Raw genomic sequence first — 26,719 nt, forward strand, 5'->3', positions numbered from 1 at the left:
TGACTTTTTTGATGCGCATGTCAGACACTATGTTATGTTTTTTAAAAAAAATAGGGTCAGTTTTTCGTGCGCGAAGGATTTGACCCCTTAATCTTATCCAATTTTGAAAAAGTTTAGTAGTTTGGAAACTATATTCAGAGTACTACAATATTTGTTTTTTGAATATCTTCATATCTTGAATGGATGACTTTCAAATTTTGCCTCTAAGTTTAGGTTCACCTGATTTCAGAAAAAAAGTGTCCACTTATACCCCCTTTTTTACCACCATCTTTGTGCACTTACCCGTGTCATGAAGAAAAAAAGCTAATGAATTAAATAAATAAATAAATAAAGATTTATTTAATTAATAGAAGAAGTGGGACGAATTAAATAAAAAATATTTATTTAATTTAAGAAAAGATAATTTAAATAAAAAATATTTATTTAAATGAGGAAAGTGTTTAGAAGAGGCTAAATCAATTAATTAAATAAATAAAGATATATTTAATTAATAGAAGACTTGGGATAAAGTAATTAAATAAATACAAATATTTATTTAATTAAACAAGACAATTTTAGGTGTCTACAAAATCCATTAATATATTCTTCTATTAATCCATTTTCTTAAATCTCTCCCTTTATTTATCCTATCTCACTCTATCCATCTTACTCATCTAATGCATGTTGGATAAACACTCTTTATTTCTACATCAACCCTTTATCCCACATTCATTCGGATGTTGGATTCACCCTTGAGGACATCTATTTAAACCCAATCCCCTCTCATTTCAATCATCTAGAATTATACTTCATCTTCTTTGCACTCTTGCATTTCTTGTTTTCTCACACTCTATCTTTCATATTATTTGCATTTGAATCTATCAAATCTCTGTTTCCTCATAGCCTTTTGTGCATGTGCTTCTGAGAGCAATATTGTTAAAATGCAAAATCTTTAGAAATTGGAGGGCAATGGAGTGAATTTTGTGTTTGCATGCATGTGTTTTTAGATTAGATATTTGTATTTGCATGTGTGCGTGATTTGCAGGAACTCCATTGTTGATGTTGGAAACTTTGAATCTTTGATTCAAACCATTTCCCTCATTTTCAATTATATTTTTCTACTAAGTATATCTCCTCAACAATTGAGGTGGAGGTTTGTACCCAACTATTTGAACTATCTAATCTCTCCTCTTTAGGCCCTTCATGATATTTTGATTCAACCTTCTCATTCTTTGGAGATGGGTGTGTGCAACAAGATGGTGAACAAAAAAGTGGTCACTCATCTAAAAAAAACCCAAAAATGTAGGTAACACATTCAAGTTATTTGGTTTTTCAAATAACTCAAACGCATTAGGGTTTAGAAAATTCAAGCCTTAATGCATACATGGTTTTAAAATTAAAACCCATACACATTAAAAATATAATTAAATTGTGATTGAGTTTTTTTAAACAAAAGTATCTCTCTCTCTCTCTCTCTATATATATACATATATACATATATATATGTGTGTGTGTGTGTGTGTGTGTATCTATATATATGTATATATATATATATGTATATCTATATATGTATATCTATATATATATGTATACATATACATATAGATATATATGTATACATATACATATACATATATACATATATACATATATATAGAGACACACACACACACACACATCTGGGTTATTCTAGCCTGTGGCCGCAATGAATTTGTTTGAAATCTTTCCAAAAAAAGGCATCAAAACTTGTACCTTTTTTGCTGTTGCTATCAACCAATTCATCATGCCATGATGTCATAGAGGTAAGTCAACATTACTTTTTGCATTTTTAGTTGTTTTTTATTTAAAATTTCATTGTATTTTTGCGATGGTGAAAATTAGGGTTTCACAATAAAATGTAATAAAACCAATTCATCATGCCATGATGTCATAGAGGTAAGTCAACATTACTTTTTGCATTTTTAGTTTTTTTTTATTTAAAATTTCATTGTATTTTGTGATGGTGAAAATTAGGGTTTCACAATAAAATGTAATAAAACCACTAATTTTGCATAATTTACTATTACATTGGGGAAAGATAGGAATTTGATACATTTGATCTTAAGAGATCAAGAATCTAATAAGATTCCAGGCCTCCTAAATGGGGCTCTTTTTTCCCTAAGATTGAATTGAATTTGAATTATTTAAAGATATGGCCAAATTCTTCCTTGAAGTTAACATAGTAGAAAAAAATCTCTCTTCACTGTTTATCACAAACCTTTTCAATCAAGTGTTTGAGTGTAATGTAGTGATCAATGGTAAAGTGCTTTGGCCATAGCCTTCTTATCTTTTTGTCCTCTTTCCCTATTTCGTCATTCTATCATGCTCCCAAAAAGTATTTTGAAGAGAAGATTGACATTACATTGTGGTAGTTTGAAGGGTTATTGATATACCTACTTTTGAATAAGAGAATGACGATACTAGTAATCCAATTTGTCAAAAACCCATTATGAATGATCCCAATAACCCATTTGATGTTTTCTTCTTGTAAGCCAACTATGTCATGTGCTTTAGGGGAGAGGACGCAGTAGTTATGCACCTTAACTTTGCACTTCTCAAAATCTTACGTGGAAATTTCAAATCACTCCGAATTTTTTATAGCAGCTTACTTGGCAAGTCCCTTGTTTATAACTAAGGTTTATGATGCCACATCAACATGTTTTTTGCCAAGGTGTCCAAAACAGCCCAAAAAAAAGTGAGACTAATAGGTGTGCAAAAATGCCCCAATACTTGTGCCACTGATGTCATATCACATGATTGGTTACTTTTCATAACAAATGGTATATTTCATTCAATTACTGGTACTTATCATACAACTATTGATGCAATGTTGTATAAAATTTGGATATTAAATCAACAAATATAGAGGTATTAAATCAACTTCTATCACAAGAATTGAAACACGCTCAACTACTTGATCCTTTCCCCTACCTAATAAAACTTTTTAATGTTTTGAAAAAATATCGACTGACTTGAACCTACTGTTAAGCCTTTTCAATCTCTAGAGACCCACGTCCCAAACTTCTTTGTTTGCACCACCTCCTTGAACATACCCCACCTTCCACTGGCTGAAGGTCGCAACCCTTGTGTAAACCCCTGGCTGCAGCCAAGAACCTCGAAAAGAAGTCCTTAAATCTGCTTTGTTTTGCAATGCCTCTACACCGTCTTTCACCAGTTGTGTGTATTTGAAAACGTGAGGTATTTGAAGGAATTTTAATGGAGGGAGAACATTTGCTGAACTTTACGTATAAAATCGTCGTTTTTCGGAAGTTTTGTTCCTATTCTTTTATTTTGGGCTTTTCCGTTTCGTATGGTCTATATGCCTTTCGCGTCAATAATATCAATATCGTACCTTAGATGGCATCGGATGGTTTTGAGCCTTTTATATAAGTTATTCTATTTGTTTTCCTAAAATACCTTTTTTACCAGACAAGCAAGCGGGAACAATTACTGTGCATTATTCAACCACAGAGACGGTGAAATAATCTTTGAAAAAAGTGAAGGCTTGTTCTTTTACAGTACTCTGAGACAGTTGCTGTGAAAAGCATTTAAATTTGTTCACATAGATTTTTGAAAATATCATATATTATTCTGTTCTTTTTAGTTATTTCTTGGCAGGTATCCACAACTTTAAAGCTCTAGACTTCTTTCCAGTGATAGGTTAAAGCGTCCCGTCCTGTTGACAAGAATAGTAACAGATTTAATATGGATACTTTGGGTGGGAGTAAAATTGCATCATCCGATACATCACAAATTGCTTCACCAAGACCCCACCTTCCAATTTATATGGATGTTTTGTGTACCATGGGTAAGTTGGATATAATACTGTCAAGCAATGGTAATGGCTTCTTCAACTCATCAAATATTCTCTCATCAATAATCCTTATATACATCTATTCAAAATATGAGGACCGACCACATTAACTAGCTTCTTTTCCACGTTTAGATAGGTAATATTTATTACGCAGGAGATCATAATGCATGGATGGGATTTGTAGCAGATTTTAATACCGCTCACAAGAATGCATACCAATGGTGTAGCGCTGTTGACACTGGGTTTTGTCTCTATTGTGCTTTTCCCTGAATGGAAATGTCTCTGTCTGGCACAATATGGTGCTAGACCTGCAACTGTTAATGTGGGTGCTCTTGTGGCCTACCATACCACCATTGGAAGAGTGGCTAAGAAGGCAATTGAATTGGCAGTGGAAGATGTTAATAATGATAAGGCCGTGCTCAATGGGACAAAACTTGTGCTCACAATGATGGACTCCAATTGCAGTGCTTTCATAGGCACTTCTGCAGGTATGCAACGCCCAAAATTTTAGTTTTCACAATCGAAGCAATACTGTAAGTTGTTTACAAATTTAGATATTTCTGTGAAATTATATATGGGACCGTTAGTAGTATGATCTAACTGAAAATTGATCTTTTTTGAGTTTAATGAGTTCGGCATGGACGAGCATTTTGTTGGACTTGTTTTTGGCAAAAGATTTTTTGCAAGTCTAGTTCACATTTCAAATTGCACTTACATTTTTATAAATTTAGGTCCGTTTATGAAACTATGAATGGATTATGAGGGTTATGACCAGTTGGCCTGACCGATCATTTTATTGGGATTTTATTTTCACTAAATACTATATTTCTTAAGATTAGCATTGCAACTCTCTGGTTTTATTGGAAGCTTCTCCAAACTATGTTAGCAGAAACGAAATAATCTTGGGCAGATGACTGGCTAAATTAGTAAAAGAACTTTAGAGGAAGAGTAGAATTATACTAATGCCAACGAGTTACCAATTTAGATCAAAGGGACTCTTGAGAATACATCCAAGCAGGATAGACACTTCTTAGGGAATAGACACTTCTTAGGGACAATTTATTCTCAACATAAACGCTAGCTCTAGACCAATAGCATAGCTAGAGGGAGCAGCCCAACTGAACTGTTATCCTGTAACCATTCAGCATCTGTCATTATTAAATCTGTCTTTTGACTGTCACCCCGTGATCTCCATTTAGATGAGATTTTGCTCACTTGGCATTCCGTTGTAATGTTTCCCAGGTTTTCTGCTCTACGTATTGTATTTTATGTTTTTGCTGAAGAACCTGTGAAACTAAAAATATGTGATAACCAAGGTGGTTGTTATGTGTGAAAATTGAATGTTGATTATTAACTCTAACTGTGAACTTGGAAATGATATAAACTTAATAATTCTTGCATATTAAACTGTGGAAGATTTCTTTCACATAAACCTTCGAAACCCATTTTTGTGATTTATACTTTCATCAAAAAATTAGCTAGGAAACTACATATCATCAAAATTACTTGCTGTTCTAGCTTGAACCATTCAAAAGCCCTTGGAAAGTAGTTAGAATGTGTATACAACTGGAAAAATGAGCTCAACATCATACAGAAGAACATCCTGAAGCTTTTATATCCTGGAAAACCTCCATTGATGGAAGAAAAAGATGTAGATATGAATAGAATGTCGACCTTGTCTCCATTATTTACAAAAACAAGTTCAAAGAGTGATTACAACTTCAATACTCGTCCGTGCCCCTCTCAATTCTTCTTCATGTAATGGAAATAAGTTTTCCCACCTTGTTGAATGCGTACATACAATTCCAATTTTGCATACCTGTCTGTAGGCTTTCTAACGCTCTTTTATGCTTTAGGAAATTCATCCCGTGCACTGGAAGCTTCTCATATAAGATCAACCAGAGAGACTTTCTCATATAAAGTGCATACTTGATTCCCGCTATTTACTAAATTGATTGCAATTTGAGGTTTGTATCCATTCAGGACATAGAGCTCTCAGAAAAACTGAAATGTTAGGTTGTTTAGGGAATTTTAGACAACAGTTTCATCGACTCCATGCCTTAGGTTATGTTCTAGTTTGAGAAAAGAATTGAGAGAAATGATCCTCAAAAGTCATGTACAAAATAACTTTATGCTATTAGTGTAATGCCCATAAAAACTTTACCCAAAGAATTATGGGCTATTAATTTTTTTTATAGCTCAATTTCAGTTTTTAACTGTTAATATTTTCCTTCTTTTTAATTTCCTCGAGCATATATTTTAATTGTAAACTTGACCTTACAGAATTCTGTTTATGGCACAAGAACTTCTAGTTTTTGCACTAAGGTAATAGATTATAGACACTCAAGTTCTACTTTTTGCACTAAGGTAATAGATTATAGACACTCAAGTTCTTCTTTTTGCACTAAGGTAATAGATTATAGACACTCAAGTTCAGTGTAACAACCCAGTAACAACCCACCTTAACTTTTTTTCTTGCAATATAAAAATAAATATGCAATGTCTTCAACACTTTTTTGATCATCCAGATCCCAAAGTGGGCAAGGTGAGAGCATATGGTGCTTCCAACTGCACAGATATTCTAAATGAATGTAATTACAAAATGATTTGGCGGCAAGCCGACCAAAATATGCAAGTGATAGAGCTAGCCTAATTGACACCTCTTTGGTGGACTGTAAAATGACACAAAGATGACAAAGTCAATCTTATCAACACTTCTTCGGTAGACTGCATAAAATGACACAGACGACAGAGCCTATCTTATCAATACCTCTTCAGGGGACTGCATGAATGCAATGCAAGTCACTGGCAGAATGTCTAAGCTTGACTCAGACCAAAATGGTCGATAATGCTAGCTTGTTCAATGTCAAAACAGGTTGAATGATATTCTATGGTGATTGGAGGTAAAATGTCCAATGTTACCAAATGAAATGCATACAAAAATATGAGCCTCTGATTGTATTACCATCCGGGGTCTACAAGATATATATGAGATGCATAACAATATAGTAAACAAGTACACTGCTTAAACAAGCTGATATTATAATCTGATGATAAAATGAGATTGCTGTAACAACACAAATTAGCCTGAAAGATAAATAATGAGCATAGAATATCATTCCCATAATAGCCAAACACATAACCAACTGAAATATACCACCTATAAATGATGTAAGGTGTTGATGTAGGTCTGATAACACTTTGATATTGCTGTCACATTGTCAAATCAGGTCTGATACACTTTGGAAACACGCCTCAAACAGTTGTAAGCAACACCCAAATGCACACAACTCCAAATGGGACTAAATACTACTAAAACCATACTTTTTTCTCCTTATAATTGATTTACATCAGACCTATGAGACAAATTATACTGCTGAAGGTCTGATATAGATCATAATTCCTCAATCAAACCCTTTAAATAGTAATTCCATGCTCTCCAAAAAACGCCATCGATTTCCTCTAGAAGACTCCTCATTAGTGACTTAGGCAAATAATATAAGTTGTATTAATTATTAAATGACCCCCAAGTATGGTTGCCTGGGAGAGATAACATTATAACTTAAAAATGGCCCCAACTTAAGTCATAATGAATAATTAAAATATTTATGCACAAAACTTGAGCTTTTTGGCCTTATTTTAATTATTCATTCATTCCTTATTAAATTTTGCCTTTAGCTCCAAATTGGGGACATTACAATTCTTCTCACTTCGAGATTGCTTGCCCCAAGCAATCACAAGAACCAAAGCTGATTCAGATCAGGAACACCAAGCAATACTTGGATCCCACAGATGTCTTGGTGCATCTACCACACATCTGCACTGCTCTAAGCTGTTGTAAACATAATAATGCCCAAAGCTATGAAGCACACTGCCATAATCCCATGCATTATTATTCAGCTGCAAATCAATAACATCACGTATAGACCCTTCCCCGTGAAGAACATTGGTCATATATGATCCCACATAAGTATCCATATAGTCAGATGAATCTGAAACAGTAATGTCGTCATGCATACTGATTACACCAAGGGCTGGTTCAAGAGATGAATCCACTGAAGTTGTAAAATGATGATGTAATTCTTTTGCTACCAAGAATTTTTCTGAGTGTATGCCTCTATTAAATCCCATTGCTAAGCATGAAGTATCATCACTTGAAGTTATTATATCACTGCTAGCACCATATATCAAGGCTGCCAAATCATGAGTATAAGGAGATATGTTGCTGCTGCCATAGATGGGATAATCTGATTTATTCGCATGTCTCCCATTGGTATTTTCATTATCAAGGTAAGCTTGCATACACCCTGGCTGCCACAACTTGTGGGTTAATACTTTCAACAGCTCTCAACACAATTTGCTTACCTTCATGAGTAAGCCCAAGTTCCATTGTGTTGAAATCTTGGATGTGTCTTCCAAGAGACTTCAACCATGGTACTCCCAAAACTATTTCGGTGTTATCGATCCCAACAACATAGTATTTATCTTCAAAAGTATAATCATCTAATTGAATGCTCAACCTTGGTATTCTTTTTGTGCAACTGATTTTGGATCCGTCTGCCAACATGACACTGAATCTGGAAAAGTCTTCTGCTTGTAGTCCTTCTCTGACTACAAAGTCCTCATCAATAAAGTTATGTGTAGCACCGCTGTCCACCATACACATAACTTCATGTCCTTTGACAATCCTATTTAACATGAAAAGATGATCTCTAGATCCATTAGATAGGGAAGCAAAAGTACTGTTGTCATTTTATGACACCCTTTGTCCATCGGTGAGAACCGATCAGAGATATGTTCCATGGACCAGCACTGCCCCAGTTTGATCAAGGAGAAAAGCAATGAAATTATGAAGTGTGAAGTGTTGTCTTGTCAGAAGGAAGTTCCTAAGTCCTCAACCCCGGAACTCTGGAACCTTGAAGTTCCCAGGTTGCTAAGTCTTCTCTTCCTCTTCCTCGGAACTCTGGAACCCCCAGGTTCCTAGGTTCCCAAATCCTCAACCCTGGAACTCCGGAACCCCGGAACCCCAAAGCTTCCAAATTGCTAAGTCTTCTCTTCCTCTTCCTCGGAACTCCAGAACCCCTAGTTCCTAAGTCCTCAACCCCAAAACTCTGGAACCCCAAAGTTCCCAGGTTGCTAAGTCTTCTCTTCCTCTTCCTCAGAACTCCGGAACCTCCAGGTTCCCAAGTTCCTAAGTCCTCAACCCTGGAACTCCGGAATCCCGAAGTTCCCAGGTTGCTAAGTCTTCTCTTCCTCTTCCTCGGAACTCCGGAACCCCCAGGTTCCCAAGTTCCTAAGTCCTCAACCCCGAAACCCCGAAGTTCCCAGGTTGCTAAATCTTCTCTTCCTCTTCCTTGGAACTGCAGAACCTCTAGGTTCCCAAGTTCCTAAGTCCTCAACCCCGGAATCCCGAAATCCCAAAGCCTAATTCTTCCCAACTTCGGTAACCCATGTTTCCGAAGTCTTCCCATCTTCCTTTCGGCTTGCAACACTTCTAGATGGCGTGATCAACACTCAAGGCTCTTAATGCTCCAACAACTCTTGCGACTTGTACACCTTTTGTGGAGCTATAGGGGTGCATTTAATGATTTTTGCAAGACTTCCATCAAGAGAAGTATAGGGCCATGCTTATTTGTGGTTACTTATGTCATCCCTGCATGCTCTGACTTTGGAATGTCAGTCAATCCTCCTAGAAGTACCTTTCTTCTTGGGATTGCATTTTCAGGGTATGGCCAGGTTGCTTGCATGTACACAATGTCAGGTGCATGCACTTCCCTGCATTCCCTGACTGACATTTCCTTGCACACACAAGGATCAAGGCTTCTCTTTCTTGACCAATGGTCTCTCCTATGCGACTAGTTTTCCATATAAGGCTGTTATGGCTCATTGTAAAGGGTTCTCTCCTTGTTGGCTTGAGCTTTCCTATGCTCTTTCACTTCTCTTGAAGACTTGTATTTATCTTGCATTTCTGCAACTGTAAGTTTGGCCATTGGCCTTATAATGAATTGAAATCACCATTCTTGCCTTACTTCGACTTATGTATGTTGTGTATGTGTTCTTACCTTCATTGTAAGTGTATGTTTGTGGCTTTCTTTCACATATATGTTGTGTTAACCTGTTTCTGGGTGTGACTTGTGGGAAGCCTTTTCCCCTCTTGACATTCGGCAAGTTCTAACCTCCATACGTATGTTGAGGTCATTCATTGAATTGAAGTTTGTGTATCTCTTGGGTATTTCAGTTGATTCTTTGTGCCATTTCGGGTGGGGAGAGAAACATCTCTTATCTTGGTGCATCACCTCCTTTCATTTTAAGTATTTCTCTCTCCCCTTTGGCTCTGCAAGCTGTTAGGATAGGCTTAGAAGTAAGATTTGAAGTGTTGAGTTGGTTCAACACCTGCACCTGGATGGAGAAGGAAGACGACCTTCTCCGTGTTGACGTGTATTTTGTACACTATCAAATACAGAATAAAATACCCAAAGGTACCTTATCCTCTCTTGAATAAAGCCTCTGATTGCTGAAGATGTCGCGAAAAAGGATCAATTAGGATGACTCCAAGGTTCTTTGATGTAGGGTCTCTACGTGTGGATAAGCACCAGTGGTCGTTGTGAATGCTGTTTCATCAAGGGGCCTTACGTTTCCGAATTGCAGGAACAAAATTTTCTAAAACTAATAAGTTCTCAAAAAGATCAAAAGGTAGGGTTTGCAAGAGATGAATTCTAATCTAATCCTAAGAACGACTCAATGTAGGCTAGACTTGGTAAGATTCTACCAATCTCAGCATTGCCAAGCGATTACAATTCAACTGAAATTGATGCGATCTTCTAAGGTGTTTAATGATTTTCAAATCATCAAGAATTATAGATACTATCATAAAGATACATATCAATAGTTCAATAATGATTGAAGGTTCAAGCAATCCAAATATCTCCAGTTGACCACACAAGGCATCCTTACAATCAGTAAGAAGCTAGTGGTTTGGAACGTGAATCTCACCAAAGATCAAGCCCAACACTTAGTTCTTCAAACTTAAATACTACTTCGACCGAGAATGATTCAAGAAAGTAAACAACCATGAAAATAGCCACAAGAATTGCAATAAAACACCATAACTTCAATATTTTATTGATCTCAAAGCCAAAATAGACAACAATTGCTTGAAATTCTTTCTTCAATGCTCAATCTTGCTACAAAATAACTTTCTTTTCTCCAAAAGCTCTAATCTTCTAACTTCTAACTATCCAATCTCTAATATCTAATTCTAATGACAAAATGAAAATGAGTGAGGGTATATATAGCATCCTCAATTACAATGAACGGCCCAGATCAAAAGAAGATCAACGGCTGAGATTTTGACATGTAAACCCTAATTAGGGTTTGTTACAAAAAGTTCCCTTTTTAGTTGAACATTATTAAATGCATAGCCAAATATTTAATTGGCACAAAAATCTAGGAAACATAGACCAATGATAATTAAGGTGCCACATCATCTACAACAACCTCTCTTCTAGAACCTTATTCCCTTTCCAATGTTCTTTCTTAGCATATGCAATGAATCTGGACACTATTCCTTCAATCTCAGCAATAGGAATCTCGGGAAGATTCCTCATTCGCTCCTCCAAGTGGATAACCTGATCAAAGGCCTTAAGAAGAGCAGTATCCCATCCAGGTTCGAGTTCTTTGGTCTTCTCAATCAGGAGCATAGTAGTGAACATTAGATCTCGCTGCTCATCTGTGATGATATTCTCATCTTTGCAAAAGATGACCTTGACTCTTTCTTCCAACTCATGAAGGTCCACATCTGTCTCAACTTCAATCCTCCTGCCAAGAATGGTGCATAACACTTCAAACACCTTGTCCTGAATTGGATGGATGACGCCCTCAACTTGATTGCATTTGGTGCTGATGTCCTCGAAAAGAACTTCCTTCATCTGAAGTAGAGTTGACCACTGAAGTAAATTATGAGCTCCTCCATCCATTATCTTTTCTTGTGCTAGGATCTTCCTTGGTGTTTGTCTGATTACTTGTAGAACAGGGATGATAACATCTCTAGTGTGAGCGAAAGCAGCTACTGTTATCATTAGGTTGTGGACGATCTCAAGGACCTGGATAGCTCAGTGAATTGTCTGCATCATTCTTGTTGCAAATTCAATGGCTACTATGTGGGATTTGTCAATCCAAGAGCTCATAAGCTGAACCAAGCTCTTGACTCTCTCTGCCTCGCCAACTGATTCAAGGGGAAGTGCTTGCACAGGAGACACTGCTGGATCCTGACGTCCCAAAGGCTAATTGAGATGGCTAAAGTAGCCTCTCCAAGCACCTACCTCTCTCTCAAGCTTTCTATTCTTCTCCATTTCTTCCTTAAGCTTGTCCTTAAGTACTTCAAATGAATCGGTTGCCTCATCCAGTGCCTGTTCAACAGTGAGTGGACCAAGCTCAAATGTTTCTACATCATACTCTTCTGCAAGGATTTCACCTTCATACTTGTCCACTACTGGTGTAGCTATCTGCAATTTCCTGGACCCTGTCTCATCTCTGATCATCTTGGACATCTTGGTGGCCTTTCTCTTCTCTGTTGTTTCCTGAGAATTTCCTTTAAGGCTCTTTAAGTCAATTACATCATCTTCATCATCAATCACAATCACCCTAGTCAGTCTCTCCTTCAACCAATCTGGAATGGCAGATCTTGTCTCTTTAACTTGTATTTCTTTAAGCAATGGTTCATCTTCTCTAAGAGGAGATGTCACTTCATCATCATTCTTTTCTTCATGTAGCTCATTGACTTGGGGAGATCGACTTGATGAATGCTGAGGCGCCTTCCCCTTTTCAGGTTTATCATTCTGTACCATTGACTCCATAGATTCATCAACCTCAGGCACCGTCTTCTCTTGTCCTTCAACTTGACTTGTCCTTTCTTCATCCCGGGATGATGTACTTGATGAGCGATCTCGATTGGACTCTTGCTTCTTCTTGGAGGGTTCCTTTTTCTTAGGTCTTTCCTTCCTCTTTGCGCCTCTAGGATGAGAATTGCCTTCACTTGCGCTTGCTCCTCCTTCTTCTGGTCTTTCCTCCAAAGTAAAAGTCATCGGTACGTTCTACTCTCTTAACTTTTGATGTTGTATATCCACCCATCTGTGAGTACATGACAACATTGGGGCCATCAAAGCTCTCAAGTCTGAAATCTCAGGCTCGTTCCAATCTATCTTCACTGCTTTGTCTTCTCTATCATAGGATGACTGGAGATGTCTGCCATTGTCCTGAGCTTGATCGGCCACTCTGTAGACTTTGCATTTCCTGATGAAATCTAAAGGTAATCTGGAATGCATCTTTCTCTTCACTTCTAAATCACTTGAGAGATTCATCCAAAAGTCCTCTACCTGAAATTCATGCTTGTACTTCCCACCATATGTCTCTTCTATATACCCATAAGGATCAAAATTCTCTCTTAAGGCAAAGAACGTGAATGAATATGAGGCCAACTCCCTTTCTGCATCATCTGAGGCTAAAGCATTAGGACATACCTCAACTGAATTCCCCAATATGATGGGCACGAGAATTCCATTTCTATGCCTATGTCTGAATGCATTTGCATAATCTGCCAATTGCCTAGTCACCTCGAGTAGCACTATCCTGTCTGTCGGATACCCCGGCAACATGTAGGGAGGTGTCGACACCCATGAACTCTGATATATGTAAACTTTGGAAACTGGATGAACTAAGCACCATACCTCTTTACAAGCTCTTGTGCATCCAGAGATAGTCGATTGTGAATCCCGCCTTGCAAGATCCTAGTGATGTTCATCATGAAGGTATCATTGACTAACTTATAGTCACTTCCAGGTGGATGATGCAAATGAACATAAGAGTCACAAACTCTCACTTCTCCGGGTCCTCTTCCAATCACTCCTCTGTGAGGTAGTCCTGCATATTCGAAACTCTTGATCAAGGCATATATGACGTATGAGCTCATGTGGAATGACTTGGTAGGCTTTAGTCTTCTTAACTGCACGTCCAAGCAATGGCTAATAATTCTAGCTTAATGAATTGTTCCTTTGCCTTGAACTATCACTTGGATGAAGTAGAACATCCACTTCTCAAAGTAGAAGGCTTGAGGAGCACATGTAACCCGATTGAGCAAAGTTATCAAATCTCTGTACTCCTCCTGGAAGTCGATCCTATGTGGTGTGTTGGGAATCCTGCTCAGGCGAGGACGACTTTTGAGTAACCAATTCTTATTGATGATGCTCAAGCAGGTGTTTGGATCATCTTCATACATCGATCTGGCTCCTTCTAGGCTTTTGTAAATCATATCTTTATGCTCTGGAAGATGGAGAGCTTCACTTATAGCCTCCTCTGATAGGTAAGCCAAAGTGTTTCCTTCCTTGGACACGATCGATCTCTATTGTGAGTCATAATGGCGAGCACACTCGATCATCAGTTCATGGCATTGGACTACTGGAGGGAAACCGACCGCCTTGATGATGCCACTTTCGATTATTCTCTTTGCGACGAGTGATGGCTTTCCAATGTAAGGGACCTCTCGAAACTTCTTGACACTGAAGTTTCCCAAGTTGGTATCTCCTATGTTGCTCCATTTGGACACGATCTTGGTCTCCAATTCTTCATTCCTCTGATCTTCCTTCATGAGGGCCGAACGACTAGTGGATGCTCCTGCCTTTGGAGTCGCCATCTTGACACCTACACAACATTTCATAATGAGTAACATATTTTGAAGCGAGTAGCAAGGAAGATTCAAGATTCTAATTAGGAAACTTCATGATAAATCTTGAGTTATCATTTCCTAATTTAGGATTTTCAAAACAAAACACAAAATTTAAATCTTCAAAAATGGTGCCAAGGTGATTACGCCATACCTCCACTTGGGAATTAATTCTAAAAAATGATGCAAAAAATAGGAGAATTCGCTAGGCAAAATGTAGATCAAGACTCCCTTTAGCAAAATGCGCCTCCTTTAGTCTTCACAAGCATCAACTCCACCACCTCTAGTCTTCAACACTTGAGGAAAATTCGCTCCAAATAGGCCAGCTTTCGCACTTCTTCTTCATCAATGATTTGAGCTAGGAAGACATCTGTGTTGGTCAAGAAATCCAGTATGTGCTTGTCATCTTCAAAAGCTTGAAAATTGGTGATGTTGTCCGGGACTGAAGGTACTGATGTTAATTCTATTGTGAACTTCTTCAATCCGTCCATTGCTAATGGTATCAAAGAGCTGGCGGCTTGTGCAAGGGAATTAGCCACTTGATTCTGATGCCTGTATATAGACTTGATGTTGAAGGCCTCAAAGCTCTTGATGAGGTCCCAAACTCGATTTCGGTATCTGGTCAACCTTTTGTCATGGCAGACATACTGCCTTCTGATTTGTCTTATATCTATTTCTGAATCTCCAAAGACTCGCAATATTTTTGCTTTCTTTCTGATAGCCAGCAATAACCCATGAATCAAAGATTCATATTCAACTACATTGTTGGTGCAAGGAAATTGTAACCTATGAGCGGCAAGGTAAGTCTCCCCTGTCGGGCTAATTAATTCGTAGCTTGCTCTAGATCCTTGTTTGGACTTAGATCCATCGAACCTTAATGTCCATATTGCATCTCCTGGATCTTCCGTCTCTTGGTTCTCTTGGCTTTTAGTTGATGTATCGGATAGAGTTTCATCTTCCGAGGAGCTTTCAACTTTTGAATGTTCCATTCCTTCCACAATCAATGTCTGTGGGACTCTTTTGTGTACTTGTTCTAAAGCAGTCTGGCACAAAGTACAGGATAGTTTTGAATGGACGGCATTATGTATCCTACACCAGTTGGGAAGGAGTAGGTCTCGGACGGATGCCAAGTTACCAAGTTGCATACTTTGTTGTATGTTTCTATGTACGAACTTTCTAAAATTTTCAAACATTCCATCATCTTCTTGGTCGGATCCTTGGTCACTTTCCACGACGATTTCTGTAGACTCCATCACTTCTTGTTGACCATATTGTCGGTTTTGTATCATCAAGACTTCTCCCACTTTAGGTTTGTATGTCCCTAAATCTGATTCTAAGAACAAGACTTCATTATCTTCTCCATACTCAGTTATCATAAGTCTCAATCTTGGAGTGCTGTCGATTTTGATTTGGTTTGGGACTCCTCTCCATGGTAGCCACATATGTGCAAAGTCAGTTGACACATATCCATTCAACTTTCGTGACCAATCTCTACTCAGAAGCATCCCATATGAATCAGGAATATCCACGACTGATATGTCTATGAAATTTTGAACCCTTGGATCCGCAGCCAATTGCATGTGGATATTGTTAAATTCTCCCATGACTGGAACTTCTGTCTTGTCAAGCTGAGTGACTTTTCTTTTGGTAGGAGCGGGAGTTATACCTAGTCTCTGACAGACAGCCAGGGGCATCACATTACTTGAAGCTCCTGAATCATAGAGGCAATTGTGTAATAATTTCCCAAAAATTCTGACTGATAGCAGGAACGGGGCCGGTTCATCTTTTCCTTGGGAAAGGACTGAGGAATCCCCATTGTGTTCTTGATGTTTTAATTCATCGATCCTCGGATTATTATCTTTCTCTGGGCTCTCTTCTTTTGAGTGATCCGTCTTATTTAGAGATTTTCCTTTCTTGACCGCATCTTTCTTAATTCCTTTCTCTGGAGGAGTCTGACTGGTAGTGAGGCTTTCTTTTATGGCGGGTTGAGTTTTCTTAGTCTCGCTTCTTTTGAGTAATACCTTGCCTTCTAACATATCTTCTTTTTTGGCTGGGAAGATTATGGTCTGGACCATGCATTCATCTTGTTCAGATTGCTCTTTGTTATCAGCTTCCTCTCGGGTCACATTTATCGTAGCTTGGACATTGTTGGTCGCATCTTTAGACGGGTTCTGAACATTTGACCTTACTATGTTTGAATCATTCAGATTATTAATCACCGCATCTTTAAGTTCTGAGACTTTGAGTAGTTCATAGAGTGGTAGGCTAACTTTAACTTTCTTGAGTTCTTCCAACACCAATGTGGCTAATCTCTTCATTTCATCGCCCCTGGGAGGTGCAATATTCTTTTGCCTATATTCTTGCGTATGCTGAGGATATTCTGGGTTATTACTAGCCTGTGGATCTGGAGGAGTAGAGAAATTGTTCGGAGGAATTGATGTAGTTAGGGGTTCCTGATTTCTCTGATTTCTATGATATACTCTTTGATTCACGCCTCCTGAGGACTGGTGGAATACTTCCTTTATCCCTTCGACTAGGACATTGTTATTTAATGGTGGAAAATAATACTCTGAGTCTTCAACGGGTTCATTTGCGGATGCAAGTGGGAACTGAGAACCCGGAGGTACCATTGGTCCATTAGCAGATTCTGGTGGAAATCTCCCATTTCGAGCCTGACTATCTTCTTCTGGTGAATATTTGTAATTTTCCACAATCATGGCTTGATCATACCGTGTAGTTGGGACCATTTTGTATCCAGTCGTGGGCGGATTTTCAGGTGGATCTTTGATTCACGCCTCCTGAGGACTGGTGGAATACTTCCTTTATCCCTTCGACTAGGACACTGTTATTTAATGGTGGAAAATAATACTCTGAGTCTTCAACGGGTTCATTTGCGGATGCAGGTGGGAACTGAGAACCCGGAGGTACCATTGGTCCATTAGTAGATTCTGGTGGAAATCTCCCATTTCGAGCCTGACTATCTTCTTCTGGTAAATATTTGTAATTTTCCACAATCATGGCTTGATCATACTGTGTAGTTGGGACCATTTCATATCTAGTCGTGGGTGGATTTTCAGGTGGATCGTTGCTATGCATCTCCTGCTGGAATATGTCAGCCGCAATTTTGAATTCAGGACACTGCAACTCAGAATGCTGGTTTGTATTGTGGAGTCTACACCAACTGGACAAGGCCGCTTCTGCTAGGAACACCTTACTGGTAGGATGATTCTCTTGATTCTGTGAACTTGATGGGTTATCCAGTGGCGTCGCCACGTTTCCATTATTAGGAGCAGTATTCCATGGTCTCCTCTGAAAGCCTTGGTTGTTATTTCCTTGATAATTGTTCCTGAAACCTTGATTATTATTTCCTTGGAAATTTTGATTGTTTGTATGTTGGCCGTGGTTGACCCTTTGCATGCTTTGGAGTTGATTATTCTGATTTCTTAGATGAGTTACTTCAGTTGACAGCTTTTTGACTTGTTCAATCAACTCTTTCATTTCATCCTTTTCTTCCTGTGTTCTTGAGGAGTTTGTTGCGTTTTGCAGGTACACGGGTTGCGCTGGTGGGGCTTGTGAAAGTGGAACTTCAGGATGAAGTACCAACTGATTTGCCGACTGTACGCTAGGATATGTTGCCTGTGGAATGGGATTCATAACTAGAGTTTGGTTGGCCAATGCCATACTAACTGCTTGCATTTGATTCGGTGCTGCAACAGGTCCCATATGTAGTAATGGCCTAGTAATATTCTGTCCCATGTGCTTACTGACTTCAATAGCCTTTGCATATGCTGCGTTTAGATCATTCGAGATAGGATGTGTCCTCATGAACATGGTAGTGAGATGATCTAAGGCTCCGTAGTAGATTTCCCTTGGGTCAGCAATGAGGTAAGGATGTTGTAACATTGTGTATGTGCGGTGGAACCTGTTGTTGAAAGAGGTGATTGGCTCATGTTCTCTCCTTCGGATTTCAACAAATTGTCTATACAGCTCGGCTGGCGTGGTCGGTATACCAAACTTTGCAATAAATGCGTCCTTCATTGCATCCCAAGTCCTGATTGACCCTGTAGGCAAGTGAATGAACCAGAAGTATGCTTCTTCTCCCAATGAGTAGGGAAAAAGCCTACATGCTACATCTCCATATTCAACTCGTTTGTTACGAAGAAGGTCTTCGAACATCTTGATATGATCCTCTACTGTACGATTGAAATCACTGACATTGAACTTGGAGCAAAAGTGCTTTGGATTCTTTGGCATATCATGATAGATTGCAAATTCCAATGGTGATGGGTTGTTGATTAACCAAGTGGCGCCATTAAGCACATGAGCAGGAGGAGGAGGAGGAGGAGCGTTGTGAGCCATCGTGCTTCCCGAAGTTTGAAAGTTTGAAAGGAGACTCGATGAACTAGCCTGGCTTGTTGGTTGAGAAATCGCTTGGATACTTGCTTGTATTGCCGCTTGTACTTGTTCTTGAAGAGACGGAGCTTGTGATGATTCAGGAGATTCTTCTAAACTTAGTTCAAATTCCTTGGGAGTATCTTCTCTTTTGACTCGCTTTGACCTTGAAGTGAACTGAAGCTCCTCCAGATTCTTGGCGCCTGGAGTAGACCTCAATATTCTTTGATGTTTCTCGGGCGAGAAAGAACCAATACGATCCAGCGTGAAGACTTGTCTTGCGGAGATTATTGCCGGTTCCTTTGATTGCAAAGCTCTCTAGCGGTAGCTCTTTGGTGTTCTTCAACTCTATCTTCTTCTTGCTCCAAGATGATTCTCACTCTGTTATACTCAGCTTCGCTTCTCCTTATGTTCCACGCTAGGTGATTCAATCCTGAAACGATATCCTCTTGAATGTTGCCTATCTCCAAATTAGGTTGTACTATTTGATTCAATCCTTCATGTGGCAACACCATCGTGATAATGCTTGAAATGTAGTCTCTCTTTAATTCTTCAGATTATGGTGGTTTTAAGCCCTCCTTCTAGCGCCAATTCTGTCGAGCGTGGAGGAGGGTAAAAAATTCTGGATAATTTCTTCAAATGCGATGTGACTTGACAGGATCCGAGTTTCAAATGCTCAGCCCTCCCTCTAGCGCCAATTTTGTTGACGTGTATTTTGTACACTATCAAACATAGAATAAAATACCTAAAGGTACCTTATCCTCTCTTGAATAAAGTCTTTGATTGCTGAAGATATCGCGGAAAAGGATCAATCAGGATGACTCCAAGGTTCTTCGTTGTAGGATGTCTACGTGTGGATAAGCTCTCTGTGGTATGATGTGATTTGCTGGAATCACAAGGGGACTTACACTTGATGACTGAACTTCTGATTTGCTTTGAATATTGCTGGATCACAGGATCTTATTGCCTTAGATTTGAAAAAAAAGGAAAAAAGACGAGGGCGAGGAAAGGATCTAATCCTAACACTAAGAATGTAAGAGCAATGATTGAGCTTTGATGAAATTCTAACTAGGTCTTGTTTTGACATCGCAGGAGCATCTCCACAAGGCTAGTGCGATCTTCAAAGGAAAGCTTTATGATGTTCAAATCATCACTACAGGCATAGACACCATCAGGTTGATGCATATCAATGAAGAAGCGACAAATTGAAGTTGAGCTTAAGCTGAACAATTCCAGTTGACTACGCAAGGCAAGTCTGCAATCAACAAACTGCTAGTAGTATGGATGTACGAATTTCACCATCAATCAAGCACATTTCTTCCACTCATCTAATAACATGAAATCAAATATGAGAAGTATAAAGACCATGCAAATTGTCGAATCGACCCATAAATTTCACCATTTCTTCAATGAAGTTTTACAAGTCTCTTACAACAACATCTTGGCAACAATCTTTGCCTTCTCTCTCTACTCTACTCTAATTGCTATTCTATCAACTAGCTAATCACCTTCTAACTACTCTCTATCTGTCTTCTGACTGCTTCAAACTGCTTCCTATTAGCCTTTACAAATGAAGAGCCGGGGCTTATATAGTGCCCACAATACAATTCGATGGTTTAGATGAATCTGAGATCAATGGCCAAGATTCAATAATGAAAACCCTAATTAGGGTTTGTTACAACCATTACATAACATTTAATGCTCGACCAATGATAAAATTACATTTTAAGGACACATGTCTTCTCTGGAAAATTCGACCAATAGATAGCTGGGGTAGGTACATCGAAGTTTGTGCCACCTCCCATGAGTTAGGTACATTGAATCTGGACATGTTGAGGTGGACCACACTGACTGGAGAAGTGATGACTAGGATGCCAACTCGTCTAACACTTGTAGCTTGGTAGATATTCAATTTGATGATGCTGAGAAGCTATCTTTAATTAACTCTTTTGAAACTATCTGCTTCTTCAACGAACCCTTGCTCTGACCCCTTTTGTCTTCGATGTGCAGGATGATTGATGTACCTTGCCTTGGAATGCTGGATTAGAAGAGGTCGCCCTTGATGATGTTAGTCCGAAGAAAGTCGTCCCTGTCGATGCTAGACTGGAGGAGGTCGCCCTTGTCCTTGCTCGATCTTCTTGGAGGAGACCGTCCTTGATCTGGCTTGATTTTCCAACTCCGGGATCTCCATTTGATGCCTACACAAAATATTAAAGTTAATCATTTGAGCATCAAACCTTAAAGCATGAAATTTAAGACCTTTCAAAGGTAAAACTTAAGATATTAATTTGAAAAAAAAGTCATGATAAATCAAGAATTACACATTTTCAAATTAATAATGAATGGAATTTGGATCTTCAAGACTTAGATTTTACAAAATTGCAATGGGATCACAATAAGTCTTGAATAAGAACTTCAAAAATGATTCTTCATACCTCCTCCTTTGATTGCTTAACTACAAAACCTTGAAAAATGAAGGAAGAAAACCGGATTTTGATGGACAAGCTCAGATTATAGTCCTCCCTTGGATGAATTACGCCTCCTCTAGCTTGGAAAAGAGCTCCTCCTTCCACTAGCTTCTTCAAAATCTGGAAATTCACCTTCAAATGCCTTAAAAAATCTGGAAATTATCCTTCAAACTAGCAAGAAATTCGCCTCTCCAATTTGCTCCTCCAATTCGCATTTTAAAACAATGAATGAATGATTTGCATTTGTCCACAACACTCCTCTCTTATAGAGCGCTCACCTTCTTCAACCATGAGGCCGACCTAGCAAATAAGCCTAAAAAATAAATAAAATTGCAAAAGGAAGGGCCGACTTGATAAAATGAATGAAAATAAACCTCCAAGCGCTTTTCAATTTTAATTTTAATTTAATAGAAATTAATTTTAAATGCCTTAATAATAAAAAAATCGATTTTCTAAAGGCTCAAAATTAATTATTAAATACCAATGCGCCTTTATTAAATGCCAATTTTTTTTTTTTTTGAAATATCCCAAAGTTAGCGAATTTGGCATCTAATGCGATTTGGAAGATGTTAACGCCCAAGCATGGTAAAAAAAAGTGAATGCCAATAACTTCGCTCTGGTCCCTTGGAGAGGGACAGGAGCACTTTTTGCATTTTAAACCTTGCATTCCTCACTTTTTACGTTCAAAACTTCATCTAGGCATTTTAAAATGGCATTTTTAATTGGAGTCTTGAGTTTAATTGCACTTGACCTTTGGAAGGAAAGTGCCTTAGGACATTTTCGCCCTGGTCCCTTGGAGAGGGACAGCAGCACTTTTTCACTTTTGTCCTTTATCCTTCATCTTTTAATTGCCAATTTGCGTTGTGGGGCTAGCAATGATCCCTTTCGTCCCTTCAATGCATGTTCAACTCGTTTTTTTGCAAGGCAAAATTGATGTTCTAGAGATTTTCGCCTTGGTCCTTCAGTGAGGGACAGGAGCGCTTTTTGCATTTGGCCTAGGATCATCAAGTTTTTGGAGTCAAACCTTTGTTCATCATGATTTAGAAGACCTTTCCAATCTTGCTCAACTTTGCCTTAGCATAATCTCGGAGGGAAATTGTTGTTTTCATAAAAAGCGTTCTGGTCCTTCAGTGAGGGACGGGAGCACTTTTGAGTCCATTGCATGAATTCTTGATCACATTAATCTTCAATTTACCCTCAAGGCGTAGAATATCACATTTCACTCCATCTTGAACCTTGGTAATAAAAATATCATTTCAAAATACAAGGTAAATGGTCATACTTGGAAATTGCGCCCTGGTCCCTTGGTGAGGGACGGGAGCACTTTTGCCAGTTGTCGTCAAAATTTGCAACTCTCGTATCTCAATTCCACTTCAAGGCATTTTAAACACTTTTTCAAACTTGCGCCTTGGCCTCAATTTGTCCAAAATTGGTGAGAAAGGCAAGATAACATGTTAAGCGCTCTGGTCCTTCAGTGAGGGACGGGAGCACTTTTGCAATTCCAAGCTAATTCGTCCTTTGCTAGTCTTCCAAATTATCTTCAATGGATGAATCTTGTCTTCTTTCATTCATTTCAATCACGAAACTTGCCTTACCTTTGCAAGAAAGTTGCATTTTAGAAAATCGCTCTGGTCCTTCAGAGAGGGACAAGAGCACTTTTGGAAAATCGCTCTGGTCCTTCAGAGAGGGACAGGAGCACTTTTTGTCATTTGAGTTGATTTCCTCCTTTGTGGACCACTTAAATTATATTCAATGGATAAATCATGTTCTTGTTGGTCTTTTCAAATCATAAAATTGTCTTGATCCTGCAAGAACAGTGCAAATTTGAAAACCAAGCTCTGGTCCTTCAGGGAGGGACAGGAGCGCTTTTTGCCTTCTAGGCCAAAATGCTTCATCTTTCAGCTCGAAATTCTTTTGCTAGGGAAGATATCATCTTGTTATACGCCATGAGTAAGAGTTCAAGCTCAAGAAAGGTTTAAAAATGTGTATATAAAGAAAATCGCTCTGGTCCTTCAGAGAGGGACAGGAGCACTTTTACCTTTCTAGACAAAAACTCCATCATTTCATTGTTTTCAATCAAGTCTGGATGCTTTATCATGTTCATTTCATCCTTCACCATGCCTTTGATGTCTCAATTTAACCAAACAAGGCCAGGAATGGCTCAGATAAGTCTTTTCGCCCTGGTCCCTTGGTGAGGGATAGGAGCGCTTCGTCTTGGACCCTTGGAGAGGGACAGGAGCACTTTTCGCTCTGGATCCTCAGTGAAGGACAGGAGCACTTTCTCTGTTTCAGGCATCATCTTGCCTCCGAAATTTGATCAAAATTTACCTAGGCAAGAATATACAATTTCATCTTCAAAGTGCTAACACTTAGACAAAATTTGAATTTTCCCTCAAAAAACCCTGACTAGACCTAACCTGAGACATATCTGACTTCCTGACAAGACTTATCTTACTTCAATAATCAACCTTCGGAAGGACGCTTAATAACTTTCAAAATTTGACTGGACTCGGCTTGAAAAATATCCAAAAGAAACCCCTAAGGCTTAGCCCTAGCCCAGACAACTCACTCACTCAAAACCCTAAAAGCAGAGAGAAGAACAGGCAAAACAAAAGCAAAAAGAGGGGGTCCCCATTTTAATGGGGCGATGTGTGAAATGGTCACAACACTCCGGAGATTCAACCCCTCGCGCAAGGTCCCACACTTTGGGGTTGTTTCCATGTTTCACAAGGTTGTTGAGTTGATAGCTCAGCAAGGGTGCAAGCTTTTGTCATAACAAGTAATGCATGTTTCGTCATCATGCTCATTATCCTCATCGCTGTCTACATGAGGTATCACCTCAATAAGATGAGCCTTGCCCTTACCAAGACATCTGTGTCCTGGTTCCCAAGGTTCTTTGCAAGAAAAAGAAAGGTTCTTTCTTCTTAACTCATTTCTTGACTCTTTTTCTACCTTAGGAGATGTGTTCTTGGGCTGAATGGGAACCTTCTCATTTGATTCATCATCTGATTTCCTATTCTTGAAGTTCTTCTTGGACGGTTGATAAGGCGATGAGGTCTCAAGTTCAAGAGCTAACCCAATAGCATCATATAGGGTTCTAGGCTTGTGTGCCTAGACCAAACCCCTCGGACTGTCGCTCAAACCTTCGACAAATAGCATATTTACGTGCCTCTTAGTCATGTCAGGAACCATAACTGCTATTTTCTGGAACTCGTTGATATAGGATTCCACATGTTCCAATTGCTTCAGCTGTGCTAGGTCTCTATAGTAGACTTCCACATCTTTCCTATCAAATCGGGCTATCAATTTGCTAACAAACTCCTCATACGAGTGTATCAATCCATGGTCTTGTGAAACCAGTCTGTGGTGCTACCAATCATAGGCTATGCCTTCAAGGTGCATGGTAGCAAACTGGATCGCCTTCTCCTCTTCCATTGGTTTCAAAGACAAAAATGTATCAAGCTTGTGAATCCATGACCGAGCACTAATCTTTCCACTTCCATCAAAGGTTGGCAAAGGGACCTTATTGATCACATCTTTAAATTCTTTAGGCCTAGCTTGTCCTCAGGGTCTCCGTTCTTGTCTTTCCATTCGGTATCTTAGTTTATCCTTCCACTAGTTCATGAACTGGTTTAGGTTCATTAGCTACCTTATATCAGCCAGAAGCATTCTATATTCATCATATGCGACCATAACATCATTAGTGATGTTGGTTACATCCTATACCACCTTCGGTGTCGCCTCTTCTGCTATAGGCCTTGGAAGGAATATAGGTCTCATGGGGCGATTAGACCGTGTTGATGTTGTTCGAATAGCATTAGATGCGCCTTGTGTTTCACGTCCATCTTCACTTCCATTTCCATTCTGATTTTACACCCGCGGTTGTTGCACTTGCAGGTTCCCAATGGCAGCCATGAGCTGCTACTATGACTGCATAAATGTTTGCATCATCTGCTGTTGTTGTTGTGCAATTTAAGCCAACACGTCCTGAATATTGGCTTGCCCATTACCATCATTTCATTACTCAGTCATTCCTTCAATAATGGATCTTGCATGTCAAGTGCTTCCTCTTCTTGTTGACCCGATCTACTTTTGGTGAAATATCTATGCGGACCTACTCTTCTAGAGTGCATAAGATTGATTCAAATTGACATGCAAACAATTAAATCTGACATGCAACTGATTAGAAGCAATATGCAACAATAAATTTTGACATGCAACAACATGCAACCATCTGGGTATCTACCAAACTAATCAAAAGTAACATGCAACCGTCTAGGTATCCACCAAACTGATCAAAAGTAACACACAACCATCTAGGTGTTCACCAAATTGACACGCACTAACACCTGACACACATGCAACTGCAAAATCTGACATGCATTGTTGAAACCCTATAGGCTGGCAAGATTACTAGCTCGTATACAACTGAAATATCCTAACTATTGATTTTTTGATAGAAAGTATGTATTTGACTAATTTTAAACTCAAATTTATTTGTCAACATAAATAAAATTGTGCATGCAATTGAGAAGATTATAGAAACAAGGTGATTTCTAAAGGTTCAACACTACTGAGCTCTTATTAATGAAAAAAATAGAGTTTTTGCTTACATGGATCGAATTATGGGCTGTTATCAGAACAGTCTTGCTGTAGGTTTCAATCTGCCTTTTTAATGTTCCCAGTCCCTTGATATGCTGTGATTCCTTGAGATTTCTAAATGAACTGGGATGCTGATTTGTGAGGTGTCATTTTGATCTGAAAAAAACACTTGATTTGCACTTTGAAACCCTTCAATGTTGGTGCATGAATTCTGATTTTTGGCTCTTCCTTCCTCTGACTTGAGACTTGTTGGTGTTTGTTTTATCATCTACCAAACATTAGAATAAGATACCCAAAGGTATTCTATCCTCCCCTGAAAAATCACAGCTGATTCCAAGGTCTATATGTGTGAACAAGCGACTTTAGTGGGATAGCTACTTGGGTAGTGTATGCTGAAAATCTCAAGGGGGACTTACGTTTACAAATGTCTTTCAAGCTTCTGGACTTGGATAAATTTGTCAATTTCAGGCTCTCTTTTTTTTTGGATTTTTCGAGATTTAGGCTTTCAAAAAGGGGAAAAGGGATTAGGGTTAAGAAAGTTGATCTAAACCTATGAATTCCGGAGACAGTATTAACTAGGTGTTCTCGGGAAACCACACTTTGCTTCGCCACACTAAGGACAACTACACAAAGCAGGTGCAATCTTCAATGGGTTGTGCTTATGATCAAAGTTTTGACATACACAGGGGACAGACTCAGACTAACTTT

At 38.8% G+C, this 26,719-nt stretch overlaps 1 protein-coding gene across 1 annotated transcript in view; it reads left to right on the forward strand.

The window, feature by feature from the left end:
- The first annotated feature begins 2,983 nt into the window (after positions 1 to 2,983).
- LOC131073792 (glutamate receptor 3.3) overlaps positions 2,984 to 26,719 on the forward strand; it is a 54,282-nt gene continuing 30,546 nt past the window's right edge. The window contains exons 1-2 of the mRNA XM_059211240.1: positions 2,984 to 3,826; positions 4,020 to 4,320. Of these exons, the coding sequence (XP_059067223.1) occupies positions 3,809 to 3,826; positions 4,020 to 4,320 (319 nt within the window). The 5' untranslated portion in view covers positions 2,984 to 3,808. The remainder of the gene's footprint in view (positions 3,827 to 4,019; positions 4,321 to 26,719) is intronic.

Source organism: Cryptomeria japonica, chromosome 9 (assembly GCF_030272615.1).
Source record: "Cryptomeria japonica chromosome 9, Sugi_1.0, whole genome shotgun sequence".
In the NCBI taxonomy this organism is placed as follows: Eukaryota; Viridiplantae; Streptophyta; class Pinopsida; order Cupressales; family Cupressaceae; genus Cryptomeria; species Cryptomeria japonica.